Consider the following 26,447-nt stretch of genomic DNA (forward strand, 5'->3'; position numbering starts at 1 on the left):
CCCCAGACTGCGTATGAGATCATCGCCAACTCAAACAAGTATCTGCTTTGATACTAGGTATTAAATTGGTAACCCCTTGAGGCTATGCGAGGGTTTCTAAGTTGTCGAATAAGGTGAGGATACCCGTGCATTCGTCTACAAGCACGTATTATTGGCGAGTTGAGTCCACAAGCCTTACAATACCTAGAAGTCTATTCATTGCACCTATGTGTATAATGTACTGTCCAATAATAGCCACCATTAAACGTTAGAGCCTAAGCTTGAACCCAAACTCAGTACGTCTAAGCACGAGGCTATCGATGGAACACCTGTCCCGCGGGCCTGAATGACATTGAGGCACGATCGGGGACATTCGGCGTTCTCGCCGCGTCCGTCTCCAATTATTCTCCCCGCACGGAAACACCTCCCTTCTTCGCCCGACTTGGATAAAACCGCGCGATAGGCCCACGTCCCTCGCGCGTATTGCAATGGTCTACATTGGCCCGGTTCCCATCCCACACCAGCCGCCGCCGGTTCGAACTTCTGTTGTTCGCTTTTTCCCCACAAACATGCTGCTCGCCTTTTGCTGTCCCACCTGAGCACAGTCCGCCGCCGAAGAGGAATCGCTGTCCTGCATGTAAAAAGAAACCTCGCTGTTTTCTTACCTCAAATGCCCACTCCGGGAACCGTAAGGAGGCCGGGCTGCGAAAGCTGTCGCTCAAGGTATGTCTTAGTCCAATCTTCTGATTACTATCCATCTGTAAATCATTCGTCCCTTCCTTTGGGATAGATGGCGGTAGCGACCCCCGGCCTCTCGGACAGGTTCACGGGACCCGCGGGGATGGCATTCGTTTCTCTCAGCCGCCATTCTGCCCCCCAAACCCGAGACCGAAGACGATCTGCCACATGGCCCTGGACGGTTCACTAATCTGATTTTGGACCGCCTTCCCCAGACATATCAAATGTGAGTGTGCGGGGGTGGATACATCCCACGTCGACAGTGGCAACGCTGGCGGCATTCCTTTCAATATCTGACCTATCTTCATAGGCGATAAAGGAGCCCCTTGTGGGCAGTGTGTCCGGAAAGGCAGGGCTTGTGTCCGTGGTACCAAGCTCAAGTTCAGACACATCACTGTGCCGAGGTAAATTGTTTATCCCTCCTTCCCCTTATGAGTTCCCAGACTCCCTGCTAGGCTATCATAATTCATCAGCATGCAACTGACTATTCTTGTTCTTCAGTGACACCGATGGTAATCGTGGAGAAGCCCAGTATGAGTTCTCTGATACACAAAAGTGGTGTCGGGTATCAGGCAAGAGAATACGCTTCATCGATGAAACTGCAGACATAAACAGCCTCCACAACGATGGATTCGACTCTGACGACGACGACTTTGTCTCGATTGAAGACTTCCCCCCGAGCCCCCCGAAGCCGCAACCGCGGCGGACTAAGAAGACCGATCACGACTTTGTCAAGCCATCGCCGAAGAACCGCCCAAACCGTACCTCCGATTCAGCTATCAACGAGGCTGATCGAAGCCTGCTGCCCATCGAACAAGGCCAGCCGTACCCCTTGAACAAGCTACCCGCACTGCACCCTCATCCTGCTTTCCGAAGCCCGTCGTCAGGCCACTTGGAATCAGATGATGTGCCACATTCCTTCTCTCCGGTTCCTCGAAGCCAAATTTCCGTGCCAATAAGCGACATTGGCAGCGGTAGCCACTCCGATGATCCCAGCTTGCCCGAGCCGCGTCGATCGTTCAGTTCTGCCAACTTTCCGTTAGAAGACCGTCGTGAGGCAGATTTGGTTCGGCACTTTAGGGAGTTTATCGCGGGTTCATTCGACTATGGTGACCCGCACAATCGGATATCGACACTTCTTCTGCAGCATGCCGCTCTCAGCCCCGTGCTGCTCAATGCCGTCTTAGCTGTCTCAGCAAAGTCAAAGGATGATGGAGTTAGTCTTAACTTCTTTGACAAGCCTGCAGAACGGTACTATGAGATAGCCATGGAGCTCCTCCAGCCTGTCTTGGATGATACTGTCCTTGAGGTGGACGAAGCCCAAATTGCTGCTGCTGTTCTGCTGAGGCTTTATGAAAATATTTACAGCAAGTCCGCCCACTAGACCAAGCTCAGTCTGACTGGGCTGTTGCTGTTAAATTAGACTGTGCATTCCGTCTTGCTGACCTGAATTTCAAACAGCCATACCGATATGTCAAAAGACACCTGCGACCCCAATATGGAAGTTCCTTTCTACTCACATAAAGACTCCCGCACATGGTACTCTCCTGGAGGCAGCAATGTGGGCCTGGATACGCATCGAAATTTTCCGGTCCGTCATGAGAAACGAAAAGCTCGACCTCGAAATAGAGCACGTTGATTTCGATCGCTCCCTCCAACCAGCAGACGACGACATCTGGGCATGGCGGATGTGTCTCCACACCGTTGACGTACTGAACTACTGCTATGGAGACAACAAACGCCGCGAGACCTACGACCAGCTCGTATCCTACGCCGCGATGTGGATGAGGTCGGTTCCGGAGTCGTTCACGCCGGTTTTGGTGCAAGCCCCGTTGCGTGGTAGCTTCTTCCCGGAGATTCTTCTTCTGAACGATTCCGTTGTGATGGGGCTTCTGTTCTATCATGTAAACCGCATTCTGTTGACGATACACAATCCTGATGGGCAGCGCCTGGCTAAATCATCCAAGCAAGCGGCTCGGTCGATCAACGTAAGTCTCTTTCTTAGGGTCTGCAGATACGGTGCTCACATATAGGCTGTAGAACGAGATTTTTACCGACGTGAAAATACTTGCTGGTATGGCAGATTCGATCAGCCCATGTAACCCAGCTCACGTGTAAGTTGAAGCCTTCTCATAGTTCTGTATAATATAGTGACTCTTTCACAGGTCTGCATGCATGGCAATAGTATTGGCGGGGGACCGTTTCACAATCCAAGAAGAGCAAGAAGTCCTCTACGATTTGTTATCAAATACTGCAGATGACTTTAGCTGGGACGTATCATTGATGTAAGTTGGCGATCCCCTCGCTGGTCTTGGCCCCAGAGCCCAGAATAGGTGGTTAACATATTGTGGTAGCCTAGCGCACTTGAAAAAGTCATGGAACTGGCCCGAAGACATGGTCTTATAGTCTATTTCTAGCAACTTTGTTCTATCAACCATTCCATCATGCTTGTACATAGCATTTCAACCCTGTAAGAAAATGAAAAGAGTATTTGACGTAGGTTCAACGTCATGCAATCGCCCGTACCAAGGTTCCAACGGCAATTCCTCGCGAAGTAACGTGCAGTACCAATCAGATGTCTTTCGCCAATTATTGAGTGCCCCCCCTTCGCATTACTAGGCCTCCCGATAGAGCCTTCGTCTTTTGGACCATGGAATATTATGGTGCCTACTCTCAGAAGGGTTTCTGGCTTATTTGGCCCTTGGCGGTGCCTCCACGTTTGTGACGGTTCCGTAAGGGCTTTGAAAAGCGTTTGGACCGGACCCTAATCCATCATCATTGATCTCCTCCGATGGAGGCCGATCATTCTCGGACTGGAACTCAGCCTCGTAAAGCTGTGCGTTGCGTTTCCTGCTTGGTTGTCAGCTCTCATCTAATGATACTTAATGCACTCCTTCTCGGAATTCTACATACAAGTCTCTCTTGTAGAGATAGTCAAGAAGATAAATACCCGCAGCAGCAAATAATCCGAAGAGAATCAATATCTGGTAACCGTATTTATACTGGGGAGCGTCATAGGTCGGGAATAGCACCACTAACGCATTTCATTAGCAAGGGAACTGCCTGAGATGTGCGACATCGGAGCCATCTCGGTATAGTATCAGACTCACCGGGCATCCAAGCACTGAAGGTGTAGGTGAAGATGTTTCCCGTAGCAACTAGCAGTTGTCGAAGATTCGCATTCCATTGCGTAATCTCATGCCCATAGCTGATGACAATTGGCTGAGCCGCACCACCCGTGTAGCTCAGATAGAAGGCCGCAAGCAATGCCGCCTTGGGGACATTCCATATCGACAGTATGATATTCGAGACAAGAACTAGGGCCTGCACGAACACCACTGTCAACACACGACTACCCGTGGCATCTGACAGCCAGCCCACTGTGAAAGCTGCGACGATCTGTATCGCGTTTCCTGAAAGAAGAAAATTAGTCAGCATATATTGCATTTATGGTGTACTTTCCGCGATGTTTGAGGTACCTATCGTCGGAAGTATGTTCGTTTTGACCACGCTATAGCCCTCAGACTTGAGGTAGAGGTTGAAGTAACCGGTACCAGAACCAGCTTCAGCCACCATGAGGTAGGGGACAATGAAAGCCCAAAGCTGCCACGAAGTGTATATATCCTTGATACCCTTGAGAGTTAACTTGGATGGTGGCTTTCGACCCATAGCTCTGGCTCGATCGACGCCATATTCGCGGTCCTATAGGCCCCGTCAGCTTAGATACACCCAAGAAAGCCCGTGAAACGACCAATGCTTACCTCTTTCGAGAGATAGAAGGCCCTAGTATTATGTGGCAAGTCAGGAAGCGCAAAGAAACCATAAAAAGCAATCGGAATCGAGATAACGCCTGCGAGCAGTCAATACCACGTTCACGCCGTGCCGTAACTTTGCCGATTACCGACCATCCATGATGAAGAGCCACCTCCAGCCAGAAAGTCCCGCAGTCCCATTCATGCCAGTGTAAAGACCAGCTTGGAGGTACCCACTGAATATGCCTGCAATGGCAGCAGTCTGCTCGAACAGAGCCATGCGTTTGGCAAGTTGTGTTTTGCCGTACCAACTACCCAGGATGCTAGCAAAACCGGGAAAAGAACAGGACTCAAGGAGTCCTATAAAGAAGCGCAATGCATAAAGCTACGCAACTACGTCAGCAGCCTTGAGGTTTGCCTTAGTTACGATCATTTCGACCCACCGTTTCCACGTTTTTGGCGCTCGCCATGACCATTGTCAATGCAGACCACCCAAGTTCACACGCCGGTATCCAGATAGAAGGGCGAACATACTTCAGCTGGATCATCTGTGCTGGGATGGTGCCCAAGATGATACCAATGTTGAAGTATGTGGTCAGGAGGTTTCTCTCGTTGCCGTAAAGATGTAGCTCCTCTTGCATACCGCTGACAAACGCATTGCTATAGTTATTCTGGTCAAGGTACTTGACGAAGTACCCGAGAAGTACGTAAGAGCTGTTCTCGAAGTCAATTACGACATAGTGAAATGAGTTCAATAAATAGGCTGGCTCACAAGAGGAATGTGTCCAATTTTCGAACGTATCTTCTCTCTCGCGGGTCATCGCCCCAGATGTTTCGTGAGATATTCGAGAGCACCTTCTGCCTACCATTCTCGGGAGATGCGACTTGTACCCCAGGCTCCGTAGACACTACGGAGTCTTGCTTTCTGCTGTCGCTGGCCATCTTTTCAAATGATAAATGAACAGAATGCTAAGCTGACCGAGGCATGACAGACATTTTCAGGCCTCGCCGGCCGCGATTCATATAGCGTAGCCCATTCCTACCTGTAGCACGCCATTGCTTCCCATGATGGTGATCCTTTTCTGAGGAGGCACGCTCGTGTCTTCAGTGCAGCAATGATCTCGGAAACTGGCCGATGCAAGCCACACAAGAGGCATGAGAAATGCCAGCAAGTGCATGAGTGCCGGGTTCTCCATCTGCAATAATAAAGGCATCCGGATTTCGCAATTCAGAAAGGGAATCACTATCTCATTACCAGGCATATTACGGGAGGCTGCATCGCTGTAGAAATGTGCGACGGTGCTGCAAAAGATAAGACGCGAACACGATACGATTTAGTTGACCAATGCGAGGTCATAAATATCATGACGAATCCCCAAGGATGATGTCGCAACGAGGAGTACAAGATCGCGTGCTAGGACGTCCAACCTCCAAGACGGAAATAAACCCCCGGTTAGGTTTATATCAGGTTGAATTGTTTTGGTGTTATCAAGTCATTCAGGGTGCGCGGATGTTATCACAGACTGTCACTATCCTGCATCAAAATGACTACAGAAGTGAGCACGGAGGCAACAGAAGAGTCCAAGACGCTTCAACTTCGGGCAGAAACCTCTATCAACTATGATAAGGAGAGCGTAAGTACAAACCATTCTTGATGGTTGACAGATTCTGATTGCTTTCAGTACAAATATGAGAGCTACCTGCCCCATTTTGTGCCCGGAACCCAGCCTCCACTGGAAGAGTTCCAACATGAAGACGTTGGTTTGAGGGCTGATCAGGCCAAGAAGAATCTTCTGGGAACTATTGGAGTCAGCCATGAAGAAGTCACGCCAGCAGTCGGGACTGAAGTTCATGGGACTCAACTCAGTCAGCTGGACCCTGCCCAGCTAGATGAGCTGGCACTGCTCGCAGCCGAGCGTGGCGTGGTGATTTTTCGAGACCAGGATTTTGCAGACATCGGGCCAGAGAAGCAGAAGGCCTACGGAAAGCATTTCGGTCCACTACATGTCCATCAGATGGGTGGCCAGATCAAAGATCACCCGGAACTGCTACCAGTGTACCGTGACTTCACGTGAGTTCGCCGCGAAAACGGAGACAGATATGGATGATTGACAGACAGCCTAGGGCCGGTGCTGTCGATAACGAGATCAAAGACAACGTCACCAGCGTGAAATGGCACAGTGATATGAGCTATGAGATGTAAGTCCGATGTCAATGATCACATGCCCCCGGAACGCAACCTAACAGCGTCAAAACAGCAACGGAATGGGCACGACGACTTTCTTGCCTTTGAGCACTCCATCATCCGGAGGTGATACTCTTTACCTCTCCACGACAGCTGCCTACTACTCTCTCTCAGAACCCTACCGGACGTTGCTTCACAGCTTGAAGGCTGTTCACTCTGGCTTCTCTCAAGCTTCGGTGAACGACTACCGCGACCGGTACATCAGAGAGCCAATCGAAACGATCCATCCAGTTGTTCGAGCTCATCCCGTCACCAAGCAGCTTTCCCTCTACGTCAACCGACTGTACACAAAACGTATTACCGGAATGAAGCAGGAAGAGAGTGCCGCCCTGCTAGGGTTCTTGTTCGACCATATCGAGAGAGGCCAGGACTGGCACCTGCGGGTTCACTGGAAGCCAGGAACAGTCGTGGTCTACGACAACAGGAACACTCAGCACTCCGCGCTGCGAGACTTCAGGGTAGAAGAGGGGACAACTAGGCGGCATATGTTACGGGTCACGCCGCAAGCGGAGAGGCCTTACTTCGAGGAGCCACAAGGCTCGTAGTGACAGCCCTACCATATACGGCTAGATTTGGTTCCGCAGTCTATCGACGTCTATCCCAATGCTTCACTCCACTATGTGCCTGTTGGCAATGCTAGAATCGTAGAGCATGCTAGCCTGCCAAGAAACAGATGTTCCCGTTGCATGCAGGTGTACACTTCGCCAGGCCCCCCACATTATCTGGGCGTCGACGGGATACACACCAACGTCCCTGCTCTTCCCGACTCAAGGGTGATAGGGTGAGAACCGTGACTTGCTGCAAATAACGCTTGGATTGTCTACTCCACCATGCACAAGGAGCCGGTCTAAGGTCGGTTATTAATTACATAAGGGATCATTTCCGGACCCATACTGCCAGCAAACTATCGCCAGACCCGTCATCCGTCCGTCATCCGAGTACCTGGGTCTTGGAAGCAGGGGTTCATGGGTCCACAGGTCTCACTCAAGAGCCGTCGGGATGTTTTGTTTCCTGGCACGCCTGGCTTGTGCACACGGCAAAGAATCTGCCTATGAACCCATGTCGGGAGGATGCCGCGGCGACGGATCGGCCAGGAGCCAAGATGGTCCAGCGAGCATACCATTGACCATTGAGCACTTTGACCTGATCCTTCTAGCCTATGGCTTCCACAAGAACAATGGTAAAGAGTCTGAGGTAGATGTCTCACATGTCGAATTATAGGCCGGAACAGGAAAGCAGAATCGCTGGGGAAACATGCTCACAACGTCCTAAAATAAGACGTAGCTGCCAACGTCAAGGAGGGGGATGGCGTCGAAATGTTAGAGAAGTTCGGACTTGTGGCGCCCCAGAACAAGACGTGAAGGGTGTCTCGGTTCCCCTGGGCTATTAATTAAAGCCATCGCATTCTTGATCATAGCCACACTGTTTTATGTCTCGCAGTAGTGCCTCGTGAGTGAGTTTAGAGTTGTAGCTACCGAACTCTCAATCTGACAAGTGACAGGTGCTGCCTTTTGGCAGATGTTATCTATTGGCATCTTGATAGGACTGGGCGATTGATCGATATATTCAAGGAAGGGCTTGGGCAACCATGACTGCGCCGTATCGCGGAAATTCCGGATTATGGCCCGGCACACTTCCCCGGGCCGATCACCCTCGCTAAAGGGGGTTAGATAGGAGGGATCCCGACCGCGAAGAAAATGCATTCCAACAAAGTCAGGTTTGCTGCCGCTGACCTAATGGAATTACTCGTGTCTCGTGAAGCCAAAGAACTACTGAGTTTGCTTCAAGGATTGTCCTCAGCCACTGGAACGACCCGCAGTAACGAAACAACAAGCATGGAAGCCGCTAGACACCAAGCTAGACGCACGCGAGATTCCTTGCACGGCCACCATTTCGGACGTGGCGTGTCGGAACGGTAATAGATCAGTTCCAGCGCTCCTTCGAAGAATCAAGCCACAGTTACCCCCCTGGCTAGCCTCTTCGTCCGTTCACCGGAGCCCGTGTCCAAAGACGGACTGGTAACAGACGCTCTATAGTTTGGCTTAACGCGGATGAGGCATTCCTCCCGCCGCCATCCCGAGTCCGTCGCCGGATCTGGACATCGTCCTCGAGGTAAAGCTTCACAGAGGCTCGGAGCTGACTGCTCGGCTAAGTTGACTTACCTCATCGCAAACGATCCCCAACTTCAATGTTCTTTGAAGTTAAAGCCTAGGAGAGCTCCGGTGGGGTCAGGGCAGAAACTTGCCTTCTCTTGATTCTTCAGGATGAGATGGGCGGCACATACCGAGCTCTCCGGACGCACGACCCGACGCCGGCGACTGAAGGCTTCGGATTGAACTCTGAAGTTGGAAACGCGACACAACGAGACCCATCTGCCCCTGGCGTTAGCGCCCGGTGCACGGGAACGATGGTGTCTGGTGTTTTCTGCAGCCCGTATCAATTTTTTTTTTTTTTCGATACTTGTTTAGGGATGGGGAGTTATAAAGAATCGTACGACCTGACCTGCCTCCCCCCTCTCTCCCCACGATCCCCATAAACCTTGCGTCTCTTCAAGTGGGAACTGGGAGGGCCTGCTCCAAAGAAAGGACCCCCGGTTGATATTCGAACTTAAGATCAACGAGTCAACATGGCACCCATGATTGAAAACCGCGGCCCAGAGCTCCTAGGCGTCAACATCTTCTTCGTCTCGGCGGCGGTATTGGCCACTGCGTTGCGATGCTACGTCCGGGCTGGCCTGGTCAAGGCTTTTGGAACGGATGACTGGCTGATGGTCTTGGCTTTGGTACTTATGCATTATCCGGCTTGCATGTTGCTTCTGTGAGAAAACATGACTAACTCCATCAAAGGCCTGCTTCATATGCTACTCGACCTTCTCGATATTCGGCGTCCACTATGGCACCGGAAGGCACTTCGTGGATATCGAAGATGACCATATCACCAAAGCACTAGAGGTCAGCAACCAGTCCAAGACGATACGATTTCGACTGGTAACAAGGGTACTGACATGATCTCGCAGTGCTGGTGGTTCTGCTACCTCTTCTACTCCCTTAGCATGATCGTCTCAAAGATGTCCATCGGATTCTTCCTCTTGCGAATCACGACCCGAAGGCTCCACAGCTGGATCGTCTATATGGCCATGATGTTCACAGTCCTGGCTGGAATCGTCTTCTTCTTCGTGACGCTTTTCCAGTGCCATCCGATCTCGTTTTTTTGGAACAAGAGCCAGCCGGGAAGCTGCATCGATGTCAACATTGTCATTGCCTTGGCATACTTGTACAGTGCCTTCAGTGTCATATCCGATTTGACATTTGCCATTCTCCCAGCCTTTCTGGTTTGGAATCTCCAAATGCGGAAGAAGACGAAGTTCGCTTTGATTCCATTGTTGATCATGGGCTGCGTGTGAGTACAGAACATTCCATTGGCAGAGTGAACGAACCTGACCATTCCGCCAGTGCTAGCTCAGCTGTCTTGGTTCGCTTCGGATACCTCATGGGCCTCAAAGATGCCGACTTCCTATGTGAGTAAATCATCCCAAGCCATCTCATCTCTTTACAGAAACAATCAATTGACTATAATCCAGGGTCCACCCTCGACATCGCCATCTGGTCATCCGTAGAACAAGGCCTTGCAATCACCGCTGGCAGCCTCGCGACGCTTCGCCCGCTTCTCAAAGCCATCGGCTTCAAGCTAGGAATGTCCTCAGACCCATACTCGCATCGTGTCACCGACGACGCAGCTCGTCGACCGTCGGCCTTCGCTACCACAACATTTGCCAAGTCCAGCAGCGGTCCGCCGCAGTCAGGCCACGAGGATGTCTACAACATGTCTTACTTCCCCTGCAAATGCTGCGGCACCTTCAAGTGTCAAAAGAGGCAAAGTGAGGCGACTTCGGGAAAGAGGTCGAGTATGGGATTCTCAGCGAGAGCAAGCAAAGGTAATGCCAGTGCCTTGTCACACATCAAGAGCGTTAGCGAGAATGGCAGTGAGGAAGAGTTGACATATGGAGGGAGGTCAACGAGGGAAGCTTCGCATGACAATGAGAGAGTGGTGCCGCAAAGCTTCCTCATTATCGATGAGCAGAAAGACTCGAGAGTTTGAAATAACCAACCTGACGCTCACAAATGCTGAAGTCACAATACCATGTTCAAGTACCTTGGTAATAACAATGAGCCCGGCCACAGGACTGTGCCAGTGCTAATTTTCAAGTCTGCTAGTATCCACCAGCGATCGCGTAAGTGATGATTTCCTCCAGCCTGGTCGTAGTCGACTGTATGTTCAGTGAAATGAGCCATTTTCTCCGCCGCAGTTGATTGGTCGTTCGGGCTCGAGTGATGCAAGTTCCAACAATCAATTGCATAGGGCCGCAGTTGCTAGGCCTATCGTGGTGGAAACGCATAAGCCCGTTGGTCATGGGAGAAAATCGCTCGCATTGACAGATACAATCAAGTTTGCCGCATTCATCAGAGGGTGATATTTCTCTACGAGTACTGTGACCAGGCGCGAGTGACCAGACAGAAGGCTGTACAGTCTGCGAAGTACACGTTACCAGCCTGCTCACGCGTGGGTGTGGTAGCATGGCACCTTCAGCAATGCATGTATGTTGACTCATCCCCCGAAACGGAAGATCGAAACTCAGCCTGCTCAGCCACACATGACTTTCATTTCCGCGCTGATGAACGACCATTCCTTGTCTGCTGCCCCACGTTTGAAGACAGACAATATCATGTCTGGGAACTTTCCGAAGGTGCCTCATGGATACGCCACCGGGATGGACGCTGGGTTCAGAGCAATTTGCAATGGCAAACAAAGCCATGGTTCAGAATATCGTAAGGCTATGTCCTTTCCTGTATCGTAATGATCATTGACTCACCAGAAGTTGCAACTAGAACCTGCGAACTCCGATTCTCGGCCAACTAAGAAGGCTCGCAGCGCTGAGAAGCTCGAGAATCTTGGAGACGAAAATGGAATTTCCCTGGAGCAATACAAAGTGGGCTGGGTGTGCGCTCTACCGTTGGAAATGGCCGCTGCGAGGGGAATGCTCGACCAAGTTCATCCGAACTTCTCGCGCCAACCCAGCCGACCACAACAGCTATATTTTAGGCCAGGTTCAGGGTCACAACGTAATTATTACTTGCCTGCCTGCAGGTATATGTAGATTAAGTCCTGCTACTATCGTCGCTAAGGACATATTACGGACATTTAAATCTATCCGGATCGGGCTAATAGTAGGAGTTAGAGGCGGTACACCGTCGCGAGCCCATGATATTAGACTGGGCGACGTCGTAGTTAGCCAACCTACTAGAACCGTTAGAGGTATTATTCAGTACGACTGAGGAAAAGTTATAAACTAGGGAGAATTCTAGCGTACTAGAGCTCTTAATACACTACCTTAGGTTTTCTTAGTAGCCCTAAGCCGTCTTAAGGCCGACTATTTAATCTAGGACAGCTAAATACCCTAGTTCTTATCCGAGCTTATTAATAAAGCTCCCAAGAAGCTAATGAAGATATTTGCTTATTGGGAATTAGTGACGATTATCTTTTTAAAGTAAAGTATAAATATGTTAACCAAGATTCTAGATACGATAACTATGATCATTTATATATAATACAACGAAACGCTCGAGATAATACCGACCTAGTCATTCACTATAGGAATATTACGTCTGGTAACTAGATTATTAAGCATGGAAAGACATGCGAAACTATAAGGAGGAAGTTAGATATACTTTGCTTTGAGACAGAAGCGGCGGGTCTATAAGACTTTCCCTATTTCGTAATCCACGGCATCTATGATTATTCAGACTCTCACAAAAGCGAACTATGGCAGGAATATGCGGCCGCTACGTCAGCGGCATTGGCGAAAGAGCTTCTTTCGATTGTACTGCCAAACCGGGTCCTGCAGGAGAAAGCCGTGCCACAGATGGTTTCTGGTGAGTATATGTAGTTCAAATTTCTGTCAAATGGTGTACCCGCCATTTCAGTACTACAGGGCTGTTTAAATATGGTGTATCAACCGTCTGACTTCTCTGCCTCTGAAGTATCAAGCTAACGAGGTTCACCCAGACCCTCAGCTCCGGGAACTAGTGCATACCACAAACAACGCCTATTAGAACAAACACAAAAGCAAGAAGTAAGATCCGAGACCCAGAAACACCTTGAGTGCCACCGAGCCTTCAAGACATCCACGTACGAAAAGCTTTAAGAACATCAATCCCAACAGAGTCCCGGGAATCTGCAATTGGGTATTGAAGCATAATCGATACAAGAGATGGAAGCAGAGCACTCATAACGACTTGCTGTGGATCTCCGCAGAACCAGACTGCGGATAGTCTGTTCTATCTCGATTTCTTATCGAAGAGGACTTTGAATATACCAACAACCATGCCGTATGCTACTTCTTCCTTAAAGATAACGAAGAACAGAATAGTCTCGCAACGGCGTTATGTGCCCTGATTCATCAGCTCTTCTTCAGTCGGCCATTTCTCATTCATTATGCCATGGACGACTTCAAGAAGAATACAAAACAGATTCAGCAAGAAACAGACAAGCTATGGCGTATATTCACGACTCGACAGATCGTGAAGCAGGTAACATCACTTAATACATTATAGATGCTCTCGACGAATATACGAATAAAGATCGCCAGAGATTCATCCATTCTCTTACAAGATTTTACACCTAAGGATCCAATAGCACTCGAAACTTTCACGTAAAGTTCCTGATTACGAGTCGGCCTTATCAAGAAATCGAATCAGAGTTTAACAACATACTAGAGCCGCACTCCATTCGACTAGCGGGCAAAGACAGCAATACGGATATCAGTCAGGAAATCAACTTTATAAATAAAGTCAGAGTCAAGCAAGTCGGCCGCAAACTCAACATGCGCTCTAAAGTACAATAAGTGTTACAAGAGAAGCTTATGGCAGTACCACATTCAACCTACCTCTAGCTCCACCTCGTGATGGATAAGGTGGAACACAGCCTCAGGAAAACTACGCAAGCAGTTATCCAAAAGAATACCAGCTCTCTTCCTACCACCGTTGAAGATGCATGTGAGAAAATTTTGGGCAGGTTGAAGGAAAGCCAGCGAGCAGATGCTGAAATTCTGCTTCATCTCGTCGTGGGTGCCCGACGACCTCTAACCCTCTCGGAAATGAATGTGGCATTCCAACTAGCTACAGATGCCCCAAATATCCAAGGGCATGATGATCTTGAGCTCCACGAAGAGCGTCTGAAGTCGGAAATCCGCCGAATTTGTGGACTGTTCGTCTTTGTCAATGATGGACGAGTTTATCTGTTACACCAGATAGCTAAGGAGTTCCTCATCGCAAAAAGAGGGCCCTGTGCTTCAGTCAGCTAGCGGAAAGGTTCCCTTTGCGGACAGCGTTCACAATCGATCATGACGCAAGTCTGTGTTCAATATCTTCTTTTTAGGGACTTCCAGGCGAGAGACAACATTTTCGAGCAATACCTGCCTGAAATTAGCGCAAAGAACTATCCACTCATCAACTATGCTTCGAAGCACTGGCCTGCCTATGCGCGCGGCGTGGACCCCGGAGACGAGGTCACGCAGAACCTCATTTATGAGTTATATAACTCACACGAACCCGATTCTACATTTTGGTGGCGAATTAAGGCACATTACGCATCTGGAAGACGGGACGACTCGAAGAAGTATGCTGGTTTTCAAAAAGTACATGTCGCTGCGCTACACGCACATTCACTATTGCTATCAAAGTTGCTGCTCAGAGACATGGCTGGCTAGCTTAGAGGCCAAAGACGCATGTGGCCGCACACCGCTGTTCATCGCATGCGAGAGCGGCCAATCAGAGATAGTTCGGATGCTCCTCAAAGAGGGTGCGGACGTTGACTCAAGAGCTAGCGGTTGCCCTCATTACACCAAACCTCTCCAGGTTGCATCACGGGGAGGCCACAGCGATATTGCCCAAATGCTCCTCGACAAGGGCGCTGATATCAACGAAAAAGATAGGGGCGACGATGGTCACGCCCTTATAGCTGCGGTGTGTAGAGACTCCATTGAAACTGTTCAAATGCTTCTCGATAATGGTGCTGATGTCAACGCACAAGGTGGCCTTAATGGTAAGGCCTTTCGGGCTGCATCTTTTAAGGGCCACACACAAATTATGCAGATGCTACTCGTTAAGTGTGCGGATTCTGGTATGTAGGATGATAGGCATCTCTAGAACAGCCTATCAGATCAGTACCTGATCAGGACAGCGCAATACGATTGTTCAGATGGTTTCTTATGGGGACTGGACGAATGTCGAGATCGAAAGATGCAGCTCTTCACTTCCGATATTAGATCATAACAAGGACACGCTATCCTGTTTGTATAATAGAAGAGCTTCTACTGTTCACTACTAACGACTTTAACGTGCTTGAGTGAGTGAGTGAAAGTGAAGCTGTGCACTACCAAGACGGACCCTTCATCGCGGCAACGAATGCATCAAATGTGGACTGGCTAGAGGCTAGATGAGCTGAATGTGAAAGGAGATTCAGGCTAACAGCATGTGTCGCGCATGAATACCTACCAGGTAGACCAGCCTCAGTAAAGGGTCTTGCAGCTTAATGAAGCATGACTGAATCGGGTTCACCCCGTCGCTGGTGGCCACGGGTCTGCTAGTCCCAAATTTCATGGCTGATAGGTGGGCTTCTTGATGCGTGATTGAAGACGTGATACCCCTCACGATCGCGGGGTAATGGCGGGGTCGGCACGCTCCCGACTCGCGCTTCTTGAACAGCTCAGAGGCTTCACTTCTCAACTCCAAAAAGAACACAGACATGTGAGATTTAGTCGAGCACTTCCGCGTTAAGAAGCGAGGAGACTTATGAGGAAATTGACAATCCGTCGTTTGTTAATCGTGGCTTGTGGCAATTAAGGGAGCACCGATATCTTGGTCTTTACTGCTCGATCAACAGATGTGATGGATGTTCATGTGTATGTCATCCGTGTACATGCGGGCACAGTGCTTGGCCTCAAAGTGAGCCTAGATGGATGCCATGTGCCCAGACGATGGAGATCCCCTCAATCATTCAGAGTTGAGGTTTCAACGTGTCGCGTAAGGTTGTGGAATAAGAAAGTCTGCAGGATCGCGACTCGACTAACTTAGGTAAGCTGCGCTACAGCGTGCTAACCCCTGCTGTGATATGATTGACTCTGATCTTTCGATACTAACATGAACGCGCTTGCAATGCCCTTGACTCACTCATAACGCGTCAAGAAAGTGAAAACATCAAAACCTTACTCACAAACACATAATCAAACGCCCCGACATATAACAAAGATAAAAAATGCCTGCAGTAGATCTAGCCAGGCTCCCGCTAGGCGAGCAACTCACCCTCGTCCGCCAAGTCCTCGAAACAAATGAAACCCTCCTCAAAGTCCTCTCCCTCGCCACAACCCTAAACCTCCCAAATTGGTACCTCGCAGGCGGCGCCGTCTCCCAAACAATCTGGAACTACGCTTCCTCGCTCCCGCCCACAACAGGCATCTCAGACTACGACCTCGTCTACCACGACGACTCAGACCTCTCCTACGAGGCCGAAGATGCCGTGATTTGTCGCGGGCGTGAGCTGTTCGCGGGCATCCCCGGCCAAGGGGTGGAGATCCGGAACCAGGCGCGGGTGCACCTGTGGTATGAGGAGAAGTTCGGGGCGCCGTGTCCGGCGCACGAGTCGACTGAGGCCGGGATCGATACGTGGATCACGACGAGCGCGATGATTGGGGTGCGCGTTGAGGGGGATGGGGCGTGGAGGGTATATGCGCCGAGGGGGTTGTCTGAGCTTTTTGCCATGATTGTGAGGCCAAATCCGATCGTTGGGGTGCAGGAGGCGTATGAGACCAAGGTGAAGAGGTGGATAGGAATTTGGAAGGATTTGAAGGTGATGCCGTGGACGGAGAGTGAGACGCCTATGAGGTTTAACGAATTCGACAAGGTCGAGGAGAGGGGAATTGAGACGGCGTAGGTCTTGGCTTTGCTTGAAGCGATGAGCTGATTGAGCGTTTTTACTCGCGTACTGCTGTATTATTATTCCTCCGTCTCTAAAAGTTAGAAGCCACTCCGATCGACAATCATCTCTCCCAGCATCTTCATAACACCGTCCCTCGCCTTCCTGGCGTATTGTGGCAGATCGTCCCCATACTTCTCCTCAAACTTCCCGTCAAATACTTCGACAGACAACCATCCTCTGAAGCCAGTGCTCATGACAGCCTCCAGGAATGGCGAGATGGGCAGATACCCGCCATCGAACGGTAGCGGTCTATGATCGTGGCTCCAACGCCCCCTAGGTCTTAACCCACTCTGATCAGGCTCTTTGCTCAAAGGCGGGGAGATCTTGTATGCATCACTGATCTGTAGAAAGTAGATCTTCTCCGGCGGAACCGTCTTAGCCAATTCCTGTAGCGAGATCTCATACGACATCGTGAGATCACTCTCATCAACGCCACCCGTCTCAATGCGCCCAGATTCAGTGGTCGGATCACCCCATTCCCCGCCTGCCGACTGGAAAGTATCCAGACAGAGTCCCAAATTAGGCCGATTAGCAAGCTGCACAATCTTCCACGCATCCTTCCATGAAGGCGCATGCGTAGCCCAGCACCAATTCTCATAGGCGATCTTAAACCCCCTCGTCGCAAGAAGATCCGCTAGTTCCGCAAGATCGGCGACAAGGTCTCCGATTGACGACGAGATATCCGGAGAATCCGACGATCCGACCTGTAGCATATCCGTCCCCACGGCGCTCATGATCTCCATCCAGCCCCTCGCGCGCTCAAACGCCTCTTCTCGCTGCTTACTACCCTTCGGCCAGCCTTCAAAATTCGCAAAGGGCTGTAGGACCATGATTTGGAGGTTTAGCTGCGCGCATAAGTCGCGGACGAGCGTGCCGGCATCGCAGAGGGAGCGGTAGTCGTCGGCTGCAATGTCGCCCTTGTTGAGGTGTCGTGTGGCGAAGGATTGGAGGTCTGGGAAGGAGAGTTCGATGCCGTTGAAGTCGGCGGCGGATATTGCTGCCAACTTATCTTCAAGGGTGTGTCGGGGGAGGCCGATGGAGCAGGAGGCGAAGGAGATTGGGTTGTTGACAGGAGATGTGATCTTGGACATTTTGGGCGAGTAGTGATGTCTCCTAGGTCCTGGTGATGTTGACTCGAGATATTGATCGATATCGTTTGTACAGGAGTTGTTTGTCAATTGAGCGATCGAGGCTCGAAGGTAAGGTTAAGGCTGCGTTTGTTGATGGCGCGGATACAATCCGATGATGTCAGTGCTGTGATGTGATGTCAAAGACATGTCACTGTACCACTTCGTCCAATCTCCACCTAGCTCCAATCACCTAGCTTCAGTCGCGACTCGAGAAGTAGGGGAACGGAGGGATGATGTATCGCAATCTATTGGCATGGTGTTCATGCTCTAACTTTTACCCCTCTAATGAAACAAGACGCCGGTTCTGTTGATGATCTGACCTGCGTGAAAAAACAGGCAACCTACTAGTCAATCTTCGGCTGCCCGTTCTTCAAAACTTCGGCCCTCTTGACTGACTGAATCAGACCTATTCCCACCGCGGCACTCGCGCCGTCATCAATCTGTGTCGTCCAGAACGACTCCTGTCCCATCGCCCGAATCGACTTGCGCCTCTCGCGCTCAGCGACAGACAGCATCAGCCCAGCCTGCTTGTTGGCCTCCATCTCCTCAAGATGCTTCACGCGTGTCGCATACCGCTGGTGTCGCTGCTTACGAATCTGCTCAGACCCTATGCTCTCCAGGCAGAAGCGGACGACCGATCGTAGGCCGAGGAAGACATGCTCGCTGATGAAAATGGTGATGGGCAACGCCCACCACGCTCCGCCACCGATGCTATTTGCGCCGAAGAGGTGTACGATGGCGCCGGTCGAGAGACTGCCAGCCCAGGTGAGGAAGTCGAGAGAGTTAATCCACGGGCCGATGCCGTCGGTGCGTACGGGGGGTGGGCGCCGATGTTCCATGCAGATTTTAAGGAAGTCGGTGCGTAGCTCGACGATGTTGTTGATTAGAAAGCCGATTGGGATGAGGGGCCAGACGGGGGAGAAGAGGGCGAGGTAACCGAACTGGAGGACGATCTCGGCGATGTCGTCCTGGACATTGTACTTTTCCAAGGTAGCCTGGTTTCGTGCGCTGCGGAGGAACCTAGCTTCCTCGGGGGCGTCCTTGACGATGGACATGAGCATCGTGTCTTTGGAGTGTGACCGCTTGTACTCGCGGTAGATGCCTTGCGCCTTGTGCTTGAGAACTGGCATGATGTTTTCGTCGAAGAAGCCTGAGATCTGGCCCGTGACAACTAGAGCGATGACCTCGTCGCGGAGCCTGTCAGAGTCGACATGGAAGCTGAGGTCGTCATCCATGTACTTTTGGCCAATGGCACCAAGGAAGCCCTTGGTCATGCCCTCGAGCCAGGGGACAAAGGTGTCGCCAAAGGGGACATAGATGAAGGCTGTGATGAGAATCGGAAGGTAGTTTGTGATGATGTTGAGGACGAAGATCTTCTGCGTGAGGGACATTTCGTGGTAATCGGCCGTTCGGTGGTTTTCGTAGTTCGTGAGCATCGTGGCGACTTCTTCAAGGCCGCTGCTGATGTATGGCAGGGCAACAGCGAGCAAGCAAGTCGGAACGTATTCCTGCCTATGGTGAGCACATCTTCTAGGCACCAAAGAGTCATTTCAGGGACTTACAATCATGCTCTTGTAAGGACCATCGTAGCCTTCTGAAATAAGCACCTCAATAGCAAACACAGCGATGATGATTGCACCCAGTGCCAGAGCCGAAATCAAGACAAAGGGAATTTGGAGCAGCTGGCGGGAGACCTGCTTCCACTTGGGAAAGTAATGCTTCTCCTGGCCGGCTTCGTCCTTGATAATCTTGTCGTACTTGAACTGCGGCCTGTTGACCTTGACCTTGCCGATTCCTTGCACGTTCCATCGGATGCTGAGGTCGACTTCCTGGATCTTCCAGTACTCTAGAAAGATGGTGCACCAGACGCAGGTCGCGATGGCGTAGGTGAGGGAGTACTTTGAAAAGTACAACCATGCAATGACACCGGTGATTGCGGGGAAGGTGAGGAAGAGAAGGTAGGTCTGGATGAAGGCGAAGTAGAATGCGACCTATGCGAATGTTACTAGACGGCATGGGGAAGGGGGTAGGATGACGGAACTCACCTTGGTTCCCCAGAGGTCGCGGATGGAATCAATGTCGTCCGGCGTCAGGAACAGCCGTTTGCTGAGATGCTTCATGAGGGATTGGTTTGTCTCCTCATTGTGAAGAGGGAAGATGGCCTTGACATTCTTCCACTTGCCCGTCTCAGGGGTGATTCCAGCGCCACCGAGAGACTTGGGCCAGTTGACGAGATGGTAAACCGAGAGGATGTCCTCGGCTTCAAAAGCACCATCGACAACGGTGGTCTTTGTGCCGCCGGGGTGTTCGGGAATGATGCCATAGAGCCAGTCCTTCACTCTATGGGGATGTCAGCCGAGGCTTTCAGCAGACTATAATGATGGTTGGTCCAACTGACCTTGACTTGTAGACGGTGTTTCCAAGAAGCTCTCGAGGAGCCTTGACAAAGATGAGAAGGGTCTGATCGTAGCCGGCCCTTACTTCCGTCTGGAGACCAGCAGACTCGAGTTCATTAAGGAGGGTGGTGAGCTCCTTGACGGAGGTCTCAGAATCTGGGGCACAGTCAGTCGGCCAGCCCCATTCCAACGACAATTCCCGATCATGAATAGAAAAAGAATGAGAATCTGACATACCGACTTCGCTGAAGTCGTAGGCGACAACATATTTGTCGTTGTAAGACTGCGGCTTGTGGGGAAGCTTTGCCAAGGGGTCTGTCACCCCTAGTTTCTCCATTATGCCCATCGTCCTTCTAGAAGACCTCGCGGAGCGCGAGGGGGGGAAGGCGTGGTTATGTAGGGTAGAAGGGACAAGAATGGAAGCTCGGCACCGCCGACGTGAAGAACGTCTCCAGAGCTCCACGCGCTGGGGCGGGACAAATTTGAACAAATGGAACAAATCGAGGAACCGAAGTTGATGAACCAGAGGGGCCCCCTCCGTAGTTCGCCAAGGAGAATAGAATGAGAAGCGGTGGGATGGGCAAAAGATTCGGAGAAGAGACCCAGTTTAGGTGTGACCCAGAACGTTGGATCCCACAGATCCGTCCGAAGGGCTGAAGTAGTGTGGTAGGGCCGAGAGTGACATCCCAGACGACCAACCAGTGAATACCTCTTTTGTCCAGTCCTTCACCTTGGTGTGGTGTGTAATGGGTGTGGTGGTGTGTATGACGTGTGACGTGTGGCAATGACAACCGCCGCACGTAGGTCGAGACTCGGGCCACAAGGAGATGAAGTGAAAAGAAAGAACAGATTTGCCGGAGATCGAAACTTCAGCCCTGGGCGGAACAAGAGTAAGACGGACGACGGAACATACGGCCAGGGCCCAGGGGCAAGAAAGAGAAGGGGAAATTGTGGCCCTGGCTCCAGATTTCAGCCCCTTTCAAACTCAACCACTTTGGAAGATTCGCCCTGCCAGGCCAGGCTTCCCTGGGCTCCCCAGCAGAGGCTTCTCTCGCCTGGAACATCGGCAGCCCATGCGTCCCGCGATGTCTCTCTTTGGCTGACGCTGAACCGCCAAAAGACCAGTAACGCGTCAGCGGCCCCGCTCGCCCAGAGTTAACGCTGCCGCAGAGCCGCGAGCAGGGGAGTCGGAGCTCTTGGGTCCTGCTTTGCACTGATGCAGTAAGGTGGCTGACTTTTACCTTTGGAAGATCCCCAGTCCGGCATTTCGGCTCATGCTTGGGACCTACTTACGTAAGGGTGGCTCCAAGGTCACGTGTAGTGTGGACTGAATCAGATATAAATAGGATGGACCGGATATGGATGTAGGATATTCCGAGATAAGGCACGGCGAAGGTTACGGAGCCCGGGCCCGAAGTGTCTCTTCCCTTTCCATCCATCCCTCCTACGGATACATACGTTCCCCTCTATCGTCATTACCTCTCGGGAATGAGCCAATGTCAACTTGAGTGCAGCTTAACTATGTGATTCTGGAAGAGATACCAAGCGAGGACAACAGGTAGGGACATACGCCATGGGGCGGCCCGCAAGGAAGGACAATAACCGGACTGTCGGGGTGGTCTTGAGGACCTATCATGACCTTCAACATCAAATGTTTACAGCCAAGAGCTTCGAAGCTACCTCACGTCAGGTCACAGCTATGGATAGCTGCATATCAGAAGCTGGCGGCGGATTTTGCGGACTTAGAAAGCTTCTTTTGCATGAAATCAAAGATGCCATTTCAATTGAGCCAATCAGACAGCGCATAGATTGCGGACTTAGGGGAGCTTTTCTTGTTTTCGGAATCGGCCTAACCCCTGACCGAGCCAAGCTCAGCTTTTGATAAGGAGCTTGAATTTCTCAACGACATTGTCCGACTCAAAATATCAACCTCTTGTCCACTCTCGCATCACAGAAAACCATGGCCACCCGATCATTAGTCGTCGGAGGAACTGGTGGTATTGGCTACGCCATTGCCTGCCGCCTGGCCGCTGCCTCGGCGTCCTCACAAGTGACCATCAGCGGCCGCACCGAGCCCAAGGACACCCCCCATCCCAACATCAAGTTCCGCGCCTTGGACGCATCTTCCATGCGCTCCATCAAGAAATACACAGCTGAATACAAATCACTCCAAGACCCGCAACTCGACCTACTCGTCCTCACGCAGGGCATCCTTACCATGGCAGGCCGGACCGAGACGTCCGAGGGAATCGACCGCAAGATGGCCCTTCACTACTATGGCAGGCAGCTTCTCATCCGCGAACTGAGCCCCATTCTAAAGGACGACGCCAAAGTTCTCATCGTCCTCGACAGCACCCGCGGAAGCCCGACAAAGCTGATTTGGGACGATTTGGACCTGAAGAAGAACTTTAGCCTACAGAACGCAGCGAACCATTGCTTGTCCATGACGGACGCAATGATTCAGGCGTATGCGGCTGAGAACAAGGCCAAGAAGCAACACTTTATCCACGCATACCCGGGACTTGTGCAGACCAACATCTTCCACACCATGCCGTGGTATCTCCGGGTTGGGACAAAACTACTGACGAATGTGATGGGTGTACCGGCTGATACTTGCGCCGAGGGACTTCTGAAGGGAGTGAACGAGACCTCGGAGAAGGACGGTGCATCCTGGAGCTGTATCGATCAGAATGGTAAGATGGTTGGCAACAAGGCTATTTTCACTGAGGAGGATCTGCAAAAGGTCAAAGACCACACCTGGAAGACGATTGATGAGGCGCTTGCAATGCCCAGCGAGTAAAGTGAGGGTAGCTGGCGTGCACTTGTAAGATTCGAGTTTGACCTGTATTTTCGATACCAAAGAATTAAGAGCTCACTTTGCGGCTCACCAGAACTCAAGCCAGGGACGAAATCGTCATCGTTTGTGAGATCTCAATCCACACTACTTACCTCTCATCAAATACCGCGTGGACGGGTGTTAGATTTGCCATCCCCCAAACCCGGGGCTCGATCCCCACTGACCCGAAAAATCGTATGGCTGAGCCCGGTGAATAGGATGATTGCTGGGAGAACAACCCCAGCATCCCGGTAATTGTGCAAAATCTCTCATACATGAACTGTTAGGCACCAACAGGCAAACTAGCAGCCGAGGGAGCAAACAAGCAAACACAACGGCCAAAAGAAAGAAAAAAGTGGAGTCCAGAAAAGGAATCTGAAGCGGGCGGCACGACGGATCAGTATCCCGAGGAAAGGGGCAAACACCCTTGGTAGCAAACAAAGAGCAAAGTTTGCCCTTTACCAGGCGACTAGCGTCGGTGATGAGAACTTTCAGGGGCTGGTTTCCTTTTCCCCAGCATCACCACAAAATTCGCAATGGCGCGGTTTGGTAAGGAGTAGATTTTATGTGTTTTTCATCAAAGACCAGGATCGTCCCGTCACACTCTACCCATGTTGAGTGAAGTGTGTTGTTATTGCTTATCTCACCTTAGATCACGCCGCTAGAGTGGCAAACGATGAGGAACCCGACAGCTATGTGGCATACATAACCACTTCTTGGTGGCTCGATGTGGGCATCATGATTGACGTGCATTCAACATTCTGGTCGGCGCAAGTTTGTTCAGTTCATGGTCCCGGCTTGACGCTACGTTGAGCACAATACCATCTTCGAACAACGCCTTCCACTACATCAATGGACGGGAATAACTTCTGTCTCCCTTGCTTCGAACGTGGCGTCTTATGCCAGTCGCACCCGAAAGCCGGATCGAATGGCCCAACGCCGCCCCGTTCCGCGGCAGCATCGACAACGGGCGATATCGAAACGACCAACAGCCCGGCAACGAGCCGTGATATCCGCCGCAGCCCTGATCTGAGCTGTCGACAGTGTCAAAATCGCAAGCTCAGGTGTGACCGAAAGCAGCCTTGCGGCGGGTGTGTTCGTGCAGGTGTACGTTGCCGAAGTGCCCCACCTCAGTTATCCAAGAGAGATCATCTCAAAGTGCTACAATCAAGAATCGGTCAGTAAGCAACTTCTTTTTGCGGGATCAGAGGGCTCGATATATTGGAGTGACGCATTTCAGCGATTCTACTCAAGACACTGACAGGATGAGTGTATGTAGCAACTCTCGAACGGCGTCTTGCGAAAAGTGGGGGAAAGGGTTCTACCGAAGGGAGGAAAGGCCCAAGAAGAGACTACGAGTTTTCTTCAAGCTCAGACCCTGATGAATCCGGTGTTGGTAGTCCCCAGGGAACTTTGTCTGGTGTTACAGACTTCTTCGCGTCTCTCCCCGATGTGGACTTGACCAACCAGGGTCGTTCAGATATCCCGATTCAGACACCCGGACCAGTAGACTTCACTCCACTATCTATCATTGCCGAGGACACCTTCCAATATGCGGGCGCAGATCCGACTGCTATGATTGAGGGGCCTTCAGACTCGGCCTTTCGAGAAATAGAGCCGTTGATGAGGGCTGATCTGTGAGTACCTATCCCAGGAGACTTGCTGACACAGTAGCCTGGAAGGCATCTTGTCGCTGAACATGAGATACAGTAACCAACTCTACTTCGACCGAGTTCACTCATTCACACCTTTCTTACACCAATCCTCGTTCGTTCGGAAGTCGAAGGAAGTCGAGAAAGGGCCACCGCCAAACGACCGTTCTGCGTCAGACAGGATGAAACTTTCACATACATGTTTACATTATGCAATGTGGGCAATGGCGTCTTCGCTTTCGCCACAGTTCCAACACTTAAGCGACAACATGTATCGCGAAGCACTCGAACGGCTCAGGAGTCTGGACTATCTTGACAGTCCAGTGGAGAAAGAAGAGAGTCTATTGAAACAGACACAGGCGTGGATTCTCATATCATTGTATGAGCTGATGCAAGTTGGGTTCCATCGTGCATGGGTGAGTACAGGGCGAGCAATGCGCTTGGTACAACTCATGCGCCTAGGTAGTATAGATGCAGGCTGCGACAAAGCCTCAAGATTAGGTAAAGATGCAGAACTATTTGTCAAGAATGAGGAGAAGAGAAGGACTTTCTGGATGTCATTGTGTTTGGACACTATCATTTGCTTGGTCCATGATCTGCCTCGGACGTTCTCTGAATCTGAGGTATGTCCCCTTTCCCCATCTGTCATTCTTATGTGCACACTTCTTCTCAAATCTAATTGAAACTGCGGCGTCAATCATTTGGACTGACTATGGGTGTTTTCAGATCGATACTCGGCTTCCCTGTTCTGAAGACGCATTTCAAAGTCGAGCGCCAACTGTCTCTCCCTTTCTCTCAGAAGCAATAGAGTTACAGACACCGGCAAAGCAATCTCCGTTCATGGAGTTTATTCTCTCCATCTCATTTTCGGGAAAAATACAAGCTCATAGGAATCGATCAAAGGCTGGGCATGAGTGTGGTAATACGTCTGCTCAGTTTTGGGAGCGCCAAATATTTCTAGACTCAGTTGTCGCGCGTCAAATCTCCCGTCTGCAGAGCCTCCCCGTATCTCATCGAACCGGTTCTGTAACATTTCTTGCTAGGATAATCGCTCATGTGGCTTCATTGTCGTTGTTTGACGTAGCCGCAACAACACCCGATACCACTGCAGAGTACGATCATCTCGTCGTCGGCTTTGAGGAACGAGCTCTAGCCGCAGCTAAAGAGATCATGCGCCTATCAAATATTTTACTTTCCGACTTCAACCTTTGTCAGATTCACCCATTTACACCAGCGCCTCTTTATTTATGTCGGGAAGCCCTGGTCAGGTTTCAATCACGTGGTATGCCGTTGGAAGATGACATCAGGACTATGGATGAAGCGTTGGGAGAGTTCAAGACTGTAAATGGACTTTGCCAAGGTATCTCAAAGCTAGAACTGCCTCAATCTGGATATGAGGATGTCTTGGCGACGCCTGACTCCATAATGGACCTGTTAATCGAGGAACATGGTATGGGAGGCTAAAGAATCCGGGGATCAAATGAAAAATGGTGGATGTCAACATTGATCTTTCACGTCACATTCGCTTTGAGCTTGGCCGCTTACCTTACTTCAACCGTAGTGCGTCTAGCTTTCGGAGGCAATATACTACACGGCAAATTGCTAGTCATTAGAGTATATCACTAAGTTGAAGGCGGGCAGCATCAGCTGCCTTGAGATTTGTACATGGCATACTCGCATTGTTGAG

At 50.8% G+C, this 26,447-nt stretch overlaps 11 protein-coding genes across 11 annotated transcripts; 8 read left to right on the top strand and 3 right to left on the bottom strand.

The window, feature by feature from the left end:
* Window positions 1-491: 491 nt before the first annotated feature.
* On the top strand, window positions 492-3,384 carry BDP55DRAFT_660958 (uncharacterized protein). Its single transcript, XM_060574678.1, has 8 exons — window positions 492-702; window positions 933-943; window positions 1,028-1,121; window positions 1,219-2,084; window positions 2,179-2,705; window positions 2,758-2,831; window positions 2,883-3,002; window positions 3,072-3,384. Exons 1-8 carry the CDS (start codon window positions 650-652, stop codon window positions 3,121-3,123), a joined length of 1,797 nt encoding a protein of 598 aa, XP_060430875.1. The 5' UTR covers window positions 492-649; the 3' UTR covers window positions 3,124-3,384.
* Window positions 3,385-3,599: 215 nt separating this feature from the next.
* BDP55DRAFT_741363 (pantothenate transporter) lies at window positions 3,600-5,411 on the bottom strand (the record flags this gene model as incomplete). The annotated part of the gene is made up of 7 exons (XM_060580439.1): window positions 3,600-3,751; window positions 3,828-4,130; window positions 4,197-4,419; window positions 4,479-4,567; window positions 4,623-4,854; window positions 4,913-5,183; window positions 5,242-5,411. 7 exons carry the CDS (start codon window positions 5,409-5,411, stop codon window positions 3,600-3,602), a joined length of 1,440 nt encoding a protein of 479 aa, XP_060430876.1.
* Window positions 5,412-6,013: 602 nt separating this feature from the next.
* BDP55DRAFT_608526 (uncharacterized protein) lies at window positions 6,014-7,259 on the top strand (the record flags this gene model as incomplete). The annotated part of the gene is made up of 4 exons (XM_060571139.1): window positions 6,014-6,103; window positions 6,152-6,540; window positions 6,594-6,668; window positions 6,728-7,259. The coding sequence occupies 4 exons, from the start codon at window positions 6,014-6,016 to the stop codon at window positions 7,257-7,259; spliced, it is 1,086 nt and encodes a 361-aa protein (XP_060430877.1).
* Window positions 7,260-9,349: 2,090 nt separating this feature from the next.
* On the top strand, window positions 9,350-10,652 carry BDP55DRAFT_693143 (uncharacterized protein; the record flags this gene model as incomplete). The annotated part of the gene is made up of 6 exons (XM_060577194.1): window positions 9,350-9,496; window positions 9,561-9,665; window positions 9,731-10,113; window positions 10,167-10,231; window positions 10,295-10,501; window positions 10,597-10,652. The coding sequence occupies 6 exons, from the start codon at window positions 9,350-9,352 to the stop codon at window positions 10,650-10,652; spliced, it is 963 nt and encodes a 320-aa protein (XP_060430878.1).
* Window positions 10,653-11,079: 427 nt separating this feature from the next.
* On the top strand, window positions 11,080-12,143 carry BDP55DRAFT_102237 (uncharacterized protein). The gene is made up of 4 exons (XM_060565307.1): window positions 11,080-11,309; window positions 11,360-11,540; window positions 11,601-11,834; window positions 11,951-12,143. Exons 1-4 carry the CDS (start codon window positions 11,289-11,291, stop codon window positions 11,998-12,000), a joined length of 486 nt encoding a protein of 161 aa, XP_060430879.1. The 5' UTR covers window positions 11,080-11,288; the 3' UTR covers window positions 12,001-12,143.
* Window positions 12,144-13,675: 1,532 nt separating this feature from the next.
* BDP55DRAFT_741380 (ankyrin repeat-containing domain protein) lies at window positions 13,676-15,044 on the top strand (the record flags this gene model as incomplete). The annotated part of the gene is made up of 4 exons (XM_060580440.1): window positions 13,676-13,977; window positions 14,149-14,388; window positions 14,453-14,892; window positions 14,932-15,044. 4 exons carry the CDS (start codon window positions 13,676-13,678, stop codon window positions 15,042-15,044), a joined length of 1,095 nt encoding a protein of 364 aa, XP_060430880.1.
* A 773-nt stretch (window positions 15,045-15,817) lies between these two features.
* Window positions 15,818-16,742, top strand: BDP55DRAFT_102260 (uncharacterized protein). The gene has a single exon (XM_060565308.1). The coding sequence runs from the start codon at window positions 16,027-16,029 to the stop codon at window positions 16,699-16,701; it is 675 nt and encodes a 224-aa protein (XP_060430881.1). The 5' UTR covers window positions 15,818-16,026; the 3' UTR covers window positions 16,702-16,742.
* Window positions 16,743-16,784: 42 nt separating this feature from the next.
* On the bottom strand, window positions 16,785-17,837 carry BDP55DRAFT_550122 (xylose isomerase-like TIM barrel; the record flags this gene model as incomplete). Its single annotated transcript, XM_060568990.1, has 1 exon — window positions 16,785-17,837. One exon carries the CDS (start codon window positions 17,835-17,837, stop codon window positions 16,785-16,787), a length of 1,053 nt encoding a protein of 350 aa, XP_060430882.1.
* Window positions 17,838-18,028: 191 nt separating this feature from the next.
* BDP55DRAFT_102273 (calcium-activated chloride channel-domain-containing protein) lies at window positions 18,029-20,837 on the bottom strand. Its single transcript, XM_060565309.1, has 4 exons — window positions 20,275-20,837; window positions 19,922-20,216; window positions 19,439-19,867; window positions 18,029-19,384 (listed from the first exon to the last, which is right to left on the bottom strand). The coding sequence occupies exons 1-4, from the start codon at window positions 20,616-20,618 to the stop codon at window positions 18,221-18,223; spliced, it is 2,232 nt and encodes a 743-aa protein (XP_060430883.1). The 5' UTR covers window positions 20,619-20,837; the 3' UTR covers window positions 18,029-18,220.
* A 1,179-nt stretch (window positions 20,838-22,016) lies between these two features.
* Window positions 22,017-23,253, top strand: BDP55DRAFT_102278 (uncharacterized protein). The gene has a single exon (XM_060565310.1). It carries the CDS (start codon window positions 22,233-22,235, stop codon window positions 23,070-23,072), a length of 840 nt encoding a protein of 279 aa, XP_060430884.1. The 5' UTR covers window positions 22,017-22,232; the 3' UTR covers window positions 23,073-23,253.
* A 707-nt stretch (window positions 23,254-23,960) lies between these two features.
* On the top strand, window positions 23,961-26,224 carry BDP55DRAFT_630966 (fungal-specific transcription factor domain-containing protein; the record flags this gene model as incomplete). The annotated part of the gene is made up of 4 exons (XM_060572229.1): window positions 23,961-24,289; window positions 24,416-24,745; window positions 24,783-25,383; window positions 25,487-26,224. 4 exons carry the CDS (start codon window positions 23,961-23,963, stop codon window positions 26,222-26,224), a joined length of 1,998 nt encoding a protein of 665 aa, XP_060430885.1.
* Window positions 26,225-26,447: the final 223 nt, after the last annotated feature.

This window comes from Colletotrichum godetiae (genome assembly GCF_030913485.1).
Source record: "Colletotrichum godetiae strain CBS 193.32 chromosome Unknown BDP55scaffold_16, whole genome shotgun sequence".
Classification (NCBI taxonomy): domain Eukaryota; kingdom Fungi; phylum Ascomycota; class Sordariomycetes; order Glomerellales; family Glomerellaceae; genus Colletotrichum; species Colletotrichum godetiae.